Genomic DNA, 9649 nt, shown 5'->3' with positions numbered 1-9649 from the left:
ATGAAGTGATATCTCATTGTGGCTTTCATTTGCATTTCCCTGATGGTTAGCGATGTTGAACATCATTTCATGTAACTGTTGGCAACTTACATGTGTTCTTTGGGAAAATGTCTACTCAGGTCCTTTGCTCATTTTTTAATCAGGTTTTTTGTTTGGTTTGGTTTTGGTTTTGGGTTTTTTTTTTTTTTTTTTTTTTTGCTATTGAGTTGTATGTGAATATTTTTTAAAGCTGAAATTGTTACAGCAGTTTCCTCTCTCATTAACCCCCCTCCCCGCAACCCCCAGTGTGGAACAGTCTTGGACCTCATCTCAGGAGCCATAGGAACTAAAAGATTACATTAACGGGTTTCCACAGAGCCAGAGAGTTCTGGTGTTTGACAGACTGGTAAAATCCAGTTGACACTTCTGTCTCAGGTTTCCCAAACACTTACAAAAAATGCCAAGCTCTTCTGAATGAGGCAATGATAAGCTGATAGCAATGAGCTTAAGAATGATCTCCCTTTGTTGATGACAGAAAAAAAAAAAAAAAAAGAGAGGCAAGATAAACTTTAAAATAGGAAAGATAACAGAAAAAGCAATCCAAACTCTGACAATTTAACAGTGAACTCTGAATTGTCAGTTAAGACCCAGAAAAAGAAATCCAAAGGTCAGGATGGTTTGCTCCCCAAAGAAACTGCACATGCCACCACAACCAAAAATAAAGGCTATTGGGCACTATTATCACACAAAATAAACCAGGAAACACAGAAAGGCTCAGCTGCCCGTATACAACATCACAAAAATGAGTTCTGCAGTGCCTTGAGTCTCCCTTTTCTGCAATATCCTTTTTTTAAAGTAAGTCACCCTTCTGCTCTTCTAATTCCTCTTTTTGCTCCTCAACTTCCAAGGCACCAAATAATTTCTTGGTCTCCCTAATTTCTTGATCTCCCTACCGACCCTATTCAAACCCTGCTCAGACAAGGAAGATGACTGACGAGTTTTAACGTAGTTCTTTCCCAGGGGGTATTTGTACTTTGTCAGGGAGTGTAGTAGAAGTTCTTTAACGTTTTGATGCCAACATCCCTTCCCTGATGTAATTGTCCTTTCTCCAGTCCATGATATCCTATCAACCAAGTCATCTTCCATCCTTCCACTTCACAGTGGGTATGTGACCCAAGCTGGAGCAATATTCCCGGAACACAATGCCTGTGGGTACACGACCCAAGCAGGATATGCCAGTCCTGGGCCTGTTTGCCCTCAGTTCTCTCCTCTCCTTGCACCTGTTGTATTGTGTAATACAGGAGGACTTGGCCCGAGCTCAGCAGGCTGCACCCAATGGAAGATGTTGATGGGAGGCTGCAAGACAGGAGGAAACGGGAAGCCAGGATTCTTCTTCGGTTCTTCTTTCTGGGTACAGCAGGCTGCCTCTTTTTGGCTCCAGCTCTCACCATTGGCCTGCCCTGGTTTCAGCCGCAGGCCCTGGCTGTGGAAATTCTTCTTACTCTCTCTGGCTTAAAAGAGGTTTCTACTTTCTCATTTTGCTAATCTCTATGTTTCCTGCCTCATTCTCCAATTTGTCTCTGAGCTTGTTAAACACCACAAAACCAACTGTCTGCTTTAAAATTTTATTTTAAATACTTAATGTGCTTTCCGTTTTCCTGCTGGAATGATAACTAGAATTAGAGTCATTCCATGAGATTTTACTTGTAGATACTAAGAGAAAAAAGGTCTCTTCCTGTTAGATCATTAGGCTATAAGATTAGGGATGCCAATAGCCAATTTCCAGCCACCTAAACCCAATTTTAGAATGACATCAAACACAGAAGCACACAGAGCCAGGAAACAGAGAGAAAAAAACTATCTGACACATTCTTAGCACTCCCTGTGAAAGGACAGAGTTCCCTGATCCCCGTCACAGGGCATGTGACAGGGGTGTGGCTCGCTGGGCTCCCTGCCTCCTAGGTGGAACATGCAGACAGGCAGGTGAAGAGGTCGTGGGGAAAGCCTTTGGGCCCCAACCCCACGGCACCGTCTATGGGTGGGTGTCTGCCACTCCCAGAGCCCAAGTGGTTGTGTGTTACAGTGTGCTCTTTCAGCTTTGCCATCTGCAGACAGCTTGTGTTAATCAGTTCAATAAGCCCTCTGCCTTATCACCAGGGCAGAGGGCCAGTGTGATAGCTTTCTGTATCCTGAGTTGTTGCCCACTGTACTGGCAAAATCGAATCACACGTGGGCTTGAAGGATGAGTGCAAGGTTTTACTGAGTGGTGGAGGTGGCTCTCAGTGAGGTGGATGGGGAGCTGGAAGAGGGGAATGGAGTGGGAAGGTGATCTTCCCCTGGAGTCTGGCTGTCCATGGCCAACGTTCAGAAGCCTCTTCCCTCCTTCTCTGCCACACCACCCCACCATTCTCCACTGCTCTTTTCCTCTGCTCTTCTCGATGTTCAGCCCCTTATGTGTGTGTCGCTAAGGTCTCAGGTTTATATGGACACAGGATAGGGGTCGTGGTGGGCCAGAGTGGCCTTGGAAAATGCAACATTTGGGCATGAAAACAGGAGTGCCTGTTCTCACTTAGGTCCACGGGAGCAGGCCCGAGGGTGGAGCCCTCACCAGGGACCCTGCCCTTCTCTACCCAGCACTTCCCTGCCCCCTCCCATATCACTTGTTCTAAATAGACCTAAAGTTAGCATTATCACATATTTCATAACTCAAACCATGACACTTGAAGGTAAAAGGGGCTGCTGGTAATGCTTAACTCAGAAAAACAGGCACAAATTGGGACTTGCCCACACAAAGTAAAACACACAGTAATCCTACCAACTCGATCCTTGGACTTTACATTAACCAATCCATTAAATTACCTTCACCTTTAACCTAATTTCAGTTGGGTTTCTATCATTAAACTGAAAATTGCTGACTGGTGCATGAGACAATGATTTAAATCAAAGGAATTATTTCCTAGTGGTAGGATTCATTTCAGGGTAGACAGAGGAATATCCATGTTCACCTAAATTAGTCACCACAATTGCATGTGGAGCTTGCACATTTATAGTACAGATATTTCAGCAACATTTTATGGAATTTTAGTTACTATGCCCCAAAAGTGCTGAAAAACGTGCAAAGAAAACAACTGTAATTACAAAGGGAAACACATACATTTACCCTCAGGCTAAATATGGCTCTTTGGTAATTTTTTTTTTTTTTAACATTTAAAGTGGCCCTAACTTAAGGTTAATTTTCATCTGAATACAAATTTTGAGTCAACCACATCTTATCATTTTCCCTGTGCCCAGCTACTATTTAGGTGCAGCCCTATGATGCCACTAAGAACACTGGCTTTTGAGGTCTGCTTTTATTCTTTATTCTCTTCCCTTTACTTTTTTCTGTTCTCCTATAAATATAGGCTCTTGTTGGCTTGCCCAGGAACCCAAAAGTCTTCTACAACTATTTCTCTAGAAAACACACATTCTTTAGGGAATGCCAAGCCCACATGACTTTTGTTAATCTCTGAATTCTGTGCACTGACAGCAGCTGTCTCGTTTATGGCAAAACAGAAAACAGCAATTTAAAGACTATATACCCTAAGTCCAGTGGGAATGCTCACCACCCAAATAGAGGCCATTTTTTTTAATGAGGAAGCCATTCGTAATTCAAGTGTTTGACTTTCCATGAGCAGTTAAATCTTTTAAAAGCCATAAACGATGATTACGACTAACTTCTTATTTTGGGGGTCTCAATGCCACTTCAGTGAAAGAGCAGATATATTAAGAACTGGAAGGAAATATCCATTTAGTAACAAACTAACCTGTCTCGCTGCCCATTTCTTGCAGAGCCAATTCTCCTGGTCACAAAACATACTTTTTTTCAAACAGAAAAAAATATCGCTTTTCAAAGGTTGAATTGGTGCCAAATTCTTCATTGGAAATAAAAGTACAAGCACATACAACTGTAAAATATTCAAAGGTCAAAAGTTTAATACATACAAGCAAATCCCCACACACTGTTCATCAGGAGTCATTTTGTTCTGGAAGGTAAATTTTTCTCTTTGTGTCCTTTATAGTAACTTGTAAAAGAATTTGTTATAGGTTCTACATTTTTGTCAAAGTGTGTCACAAAGATTTAACAATATAAGGAAGAATGGTACTCTTGCATGTTGTGTGAAATTCTTCACCTTATTCAAGTACAAATCTATTGAAAAATAGAAAAACTACCAAGTCCATTCTCCTGAATAATAATAAACAACAGGTTTTATCTAATTCTTAATCCTGAGCAAAATACATTGAGGAAGACTTTCTGAGAGGACTGGGAAATAAAGGAGAGAAACAGATAAAACTCAAACGAGGTGATTAAAAAGACCACAACAGGTAAGTTTTACTGTCTAGATGCTTTCCTTTGCTTTGTCACTTTCAGAGAGTGTGATTTCCTCAGTACTCAGAGAGGTTTCCAGTAGCCTAAAGTGTTCATGTAAGGTTGGCAATGACCTGAGGAAATTATACATCTTTACACGCAGCTTCGGCCGTGTCACTGAAGGCAATGACTTCCTTCTCCCAATAGACAATAGCGACATCAACACTTTGGAAGCTTCACTCTGGAAGATTTTTGTTCTAACAGTGTACAGGATAAAAATTTGCAATCCCTGCAGATAGAACAAAAATTTAATGTTGGGTAAGTGCTGAGATACAGTATCAAGGAAGACATTTTATTTCACTCTGCCACCCAACCTTCTCATCTGCATGGCACTTCCCCAACTTGAATTTGCCAGTGTGCAGCTGCCATGCACTTTTTAATCTAAGAGGGTTGAGGCAAAGTTTTCCCATATACAAAGACCTACATGTAACAGTACAATAGCAGATATAGAAGACCCGAGTTCAGGTCCTGGGTTGCCACTAGCTGACTGTGTAAATTTGTTTATTTCATAATCTTGATAATCTTCAACTTCCTGAAGGAAGAAGATTAACTATGAAATACCTAATTCTTCTTCCAGTTCTAACATTCTGTGTTTCCATATTTCTTGGAGTTATAGTAACATAACTAGAAATCTGTGCACTTAAGGACAAAAAAATGTAAAGCCCTTCTAGTCACTGCTTTTCTGTACTTCACAGATGAAGACCAGATGTACATGAGAAATTGAGCCACAAAACACTGAATAATATTTTCTATATGTTTCCAGTAAAAACTGCCATTTATTGAAGTCATATCAGTATCAGACCCTTGCTTTCCCCTTAATCCTCATCATTTGATCATTCTCATGTAATCCTCACATCAACCCAATACAACAAGCCTTATCATCCGCATGTTTCAGATAAGGAAACTAAAGTTCAGATAAACTAAGTAGTTTGTCCAAGATCACCCAACCAGTACTCAGTGGAGTCTGGAATTGAATTCTTACATCTTTAGCTCCAAAACCCCTCCTCTATCCAATATACCGTGCTGCCTATACTGTTGCCTGTAACTGTAATAGAAAGTGACTACAAAGTGTATCATAGCTTTTAAGATGCCTCTGTTAATTCTTTATTAATATCCTTTGTAGAAATGACAGATGAAATAGCATCTGTAGTTAAGTTGATAATATCGTGCCAATGTCAGTTTCTTGATTTTGACAGTATACTATGGCTGTATAAGATATTATCATTTGGGAAAGCTGGACAAAGAATATGTGGGAGCTATACTATTTTTCCAAAATTTTTTATTAAATCATTTCAAAATGAAAAGTTATTTTTAAAAATAAATATCCTTCGATGTCTCCCACATTGGCATCTATAGGGCCCCAACCCTTTTAAGAGTTTATTTTTGGAATCATATCCTGTGAGTACTGTTATTGGAGACTTCTGGTACTATGGAAAGACCCTTATAGTTCGACTAAAAAATCAATAAGTGTTGGCAAGAGACAGACTTGTTCTCTGGCCAAAAGTAGAAAAAGTAGCTTGATTATTACTCAACAGGTGGTATCTAACACATCAGAAGAAAGGCCCTTATGACAGTGTGTGCTTGGAGACACAGGTTTCAGAAGGACAGGAGTGGTCATTGGCCATCTTAATTGTTCAAAGGAGAGAGATTTATTTGGGGCACATGAGAAATCCAGTCTCTAGAAAACCATCTTTTTTGTGGCATACACTACTTCATCTGATTTTTCCAGAATTTAAATTCTAAGGTAAAACTAAGATTTGATCAAATTTCTGTTGGTAAAATAATTAGGAAAAGATCCTAGACCATGGATAATTCATAAAAACACCATCCTGTTGGACTTGTTTGGTTGGACTCCCAATATTTCTGTGCTTCCTAAAAGCCCAAAAATGTTATTTGAAAAGAAAAAATGTGTGGGTCAGACCGATTACCAGTAACACAAAGATCAAATTGTGCCTTCTAAGTAATATGTGTAGCATTTAGTAAATGTTTATTAGAATTATAGCATTCTAGATCTAGAAGTTTTATGTGTGAACAAATCTAGATATTCCCACACTTTAGTGTACATAGAAATCACCTGAGGTCCTTGTTTAAAATGAGGAGTTTGAGCCAAGATGGCTGAATAGGAACAGCTCCGGTCTACAGCTCCCAGTGTGAATAACACAGAAGACGGGTGATTTCTGCATTTCCAACTGAGGTACTGGGTTCATCTCACTGGAGAGTGCCAGAAAGTGGGTGCAGGACAGTGAGTGCAGCACACCGTGCGTGAGCCAAAGCAGGGCGAAGCATCGCCTCACCCGGGAAGTGCAAGGGGTCAGGGAATTCCCTTTCCTAGCCAAAGAAAGAGGTGACAGATGGCACCTGGAAAATCGGGTCACTCCCACCCTAATACCGCACTTTTCCAACGGGCTTAACAAACAGCACACCAGGAGATTATATCCCGCATCCCGACCACGGAGCCTCGCTCATTGCTAGCACAGCAGCCTGAGATCAAACTGTAAGGCGGCAGCAAGGCTGGGGGAGGGGCGCCCGCCTTTGCCAAGTCTTGAGTAGGTAAACAAAGGCACCGGGAAGCTCGAACTGGGTGGAGCCCACCACAGCTCAAGGAAGCCTGCCTGCCTCTGTAGGCTCCACCTCTGGGGGCAGGGCACAGACAAACAAAAGGCAGCAGTAACCTCTGCAGACTTAAATGTCCCTGTCTGACAGCTTTGAAGAGAGTAGTGGTTCTCCCAGCACGCAGCTTGAGATCTGAGAACAGGCAGACTGCCTCCTCAAGTGGGTCCCTGACCCCCGAGTAGCCTAACTGGGAGGCACCCCCCAGTAGGGGCAGACTGACACCTCACAAGGCCGGGTACTCCTCTGAGATAAAACTTCCAGAGGAACGATCAGGCAGCAGCATTTGTGGTTCACCAATATCCACTGTTTTGCAGCCATCGCTGCTGATACCCAGGTAAACAGGGTCTGGAGTGGACCTCCAGCAAACTCCAACAGACCTGCAGCTGAGGGTCCTGACTGTTAGAAGGAAAACTAACAAACAGAAAGGGCATCCACACCAAAAACCCATCTGTACGTCACCATCATCAAAGACCAAAGGTAGATAAAACCACAAAGATGACGAAAAAACAGAGCAGAAAAACCGGAAACTCTAAAAATCAGAGCGCCTCTCCTCCTCCAAAGGAACGCAGCTCCTCACCAGCAATGGAACAAAGCTGGATGAAGAATGACTTTGGTGAGTTGAGAGAAGAAGGCTTCAGAAGATCAAACTACTCCAAGGTAAAGGAGGAAGTTCGAACCCACGGCAAATAAGTTTAAAAACTTGAAAAAAAATTAGATGAATGGCTAACTAGAATAACCAATGCAGAGAAGTCCTTAAAGGACCTGATGTATCTGAAAACCAAGGCACGAGAACTACATGACAAATGCACAAGCCTCAGTAGCTGATGCGATCAACTGGAAGAAAGGGTATCAGCGATGGAAGACGAAATGAATGGAATGAAGCGAGAAGAGAAGTTTAGGGAAAAAAGAATAAAAAGAAATGAACAAAGCCTCCAAGAAATATGGGACTATGTGAAAAGACCAAATCTATGTCTGATTGGTGTACCTGAAAGTGACGGGGAGAATGGAACCAAGTTGGAAAACACTCTGCAGGACATTATGCAGGAGAACTTCCCCAATCTAGCAAGGCAGGCCAACATTCAAATTCAGGAAATACAGAGAACGCCACAAAGATACTCCTCGAGAAGAGCAACTCCAAGACATATAATTGTCAGATTCACCAAAGTCGAAATGAAGGAAAAAATGTTAAGGGCAGCCAGAGACAAAGGTCGGGTTACCCACAAAGGGAAGCCCATCAGACTAACAGCGGATCTCTCAGCAGAAACTCTACAAGCCAGAAGAGAGTGGGGGCCAATATTCAACATTCTTAAAGAAAAGAATTTCATATCCAGCCAAACTAAGCTTCATAAGTGAAGGAGAAATAAAATACTTCACAGACAAGCAAATGCTGAGAGATTTTGTCACCACCAGGCCTGCCCTAAAAGAGCTCCTGAAGGAAGCACTAAACATGGAAAGGAATAACCGGTACTAGCCAGGGCAAAAACATGCCAAATTGTAAAGACCATCAAGGCTAGGAAGAAACTGCATCAATTAACGAGCAAAATAACCAGCTAACATAATGACAGGATCAAATTCACATGTAACAATATTAACCTTAAATGTAAATGGGCTAAATGCTCCAATTAAAAGACACAGACTGGCAAATTGGATAAAGAGTCAAGACCCATCAGTGTGCTGTATTCAGGAAACCCATCTCACGTGCAGAGACACACATAGGCTCAAAATAAAGGGATGGAGGAAGATCTACCAAGCAAATGGAAAACAAAAAAAAGGCAGAGGTTGCAATCCTAGTCTCTGATAAAACAGACTTTAAACCAACAAAGATCAAAAGAGACAAAGAAGGCCATTACATAATGGTAAAGGGATCAATTCAACAAGAAGAGCTAACTATCCTAAATATATACGCACCCAATACAGGAGAACCCAGATTCATAAAGCAAGTCCTGAGTGACCTACAAAGAGACTTAGAATCCCACACAATAATAATGGGAGACTTTAACACCCCACTGTCAACATTAGACAGATCAATGAGACAGAAAGTTCACAGTGATATCCAGGAATTGAACTCAGCTCTGCACCAAGCAGACCTAATAGACATCTACAGAACTCTCCACCCCAAATCAACAGAATATACATTCTTTTCAGCACCACAACACACCTATTCCAAAATTGACCACATACTTGGAAGTAAAGCTCTCCTCAGCAAATGTAAAAGAACAGAAATTATAACAAACTGTCTCTCAGACCACAGTGCAATCAAACTAGAGCTCAGGATTAAGAAACTCACTCAAAACTGCTCAACTACATGGAAACTGAACAACCTGCTCCTGAATGACTACTGGGTACATAACAAAATGAAGGCAGAAATAAAGATGTTCTTTGAAACCAACCAGAACAAAGACACAACATACCAGAATCTCTGGGACACATTCAAAGCAGTGTGTAGAGGGAAATTTATAGCACTAAATGCCCACAAGAGAAAGCAGGAAAGATCTAAAATTGACACCCTAACATCACAATTAAAAGAACTAGAGAAGTGAGAGCAAACACATTCAAAAGCTAGCAGAAGGCAAGAAATAACTAAGATCAGAGCAGAACTGAAGGAAACAGAGACATAAAAAACCCTTCAAAAAATCAATGAGTCCAGGAGCT

The 9649-nt window shown here is 41.4% G+C and overlaps 1 protein-coding gene across 2 annotated transcripts in view; it reads right to left on the bottom strand.

The window, feature by feature from the left end:
* Window positions 1–3877: 3877 nt before the first annotated feature.
* ADGRG7 (adhesion G protein-coupled receptor G7) overlaps window positions 3878–9649 on the bottom strand; it is an 83810-nt gene continuing 78038 nt past the window's right edge. Inside the window, exon 16 of one of the 2 annotated variants that reach the window (XM_054479872.1) lies at window positions 3878–4613. In XM_054479872.1, the coding sequence (XP_054335847.1) occupies window positions 4356–4613 (258 nt within the window). In that variant the 3' untranslated portion in view covers window positions 3878–4355. The remainder of the gene's footprint in view (window positions 4614–9649) is intronic. The other variant, XM_054479873.1, reaches the window with a different exon arrangement.

This window comes from Pongo pygmaeus, chromosome 2 (genome assembly GCF_028885625.2).
Source record: "Pongo pygmaeus isolate AG05252 chromosome 2, NHGRI_mPonPyg2-v2.0_pri, whole genome shotgun sequence".
Lineage (NCBI taxonomy): Eukaryota > Metazoa > Chordata > Mammalia > Primates > Hominidae > Pongo > Pongo pygmaeus.
This window is presented reverse-complemented; position numbering and strand designations above follow the sequence as displayed.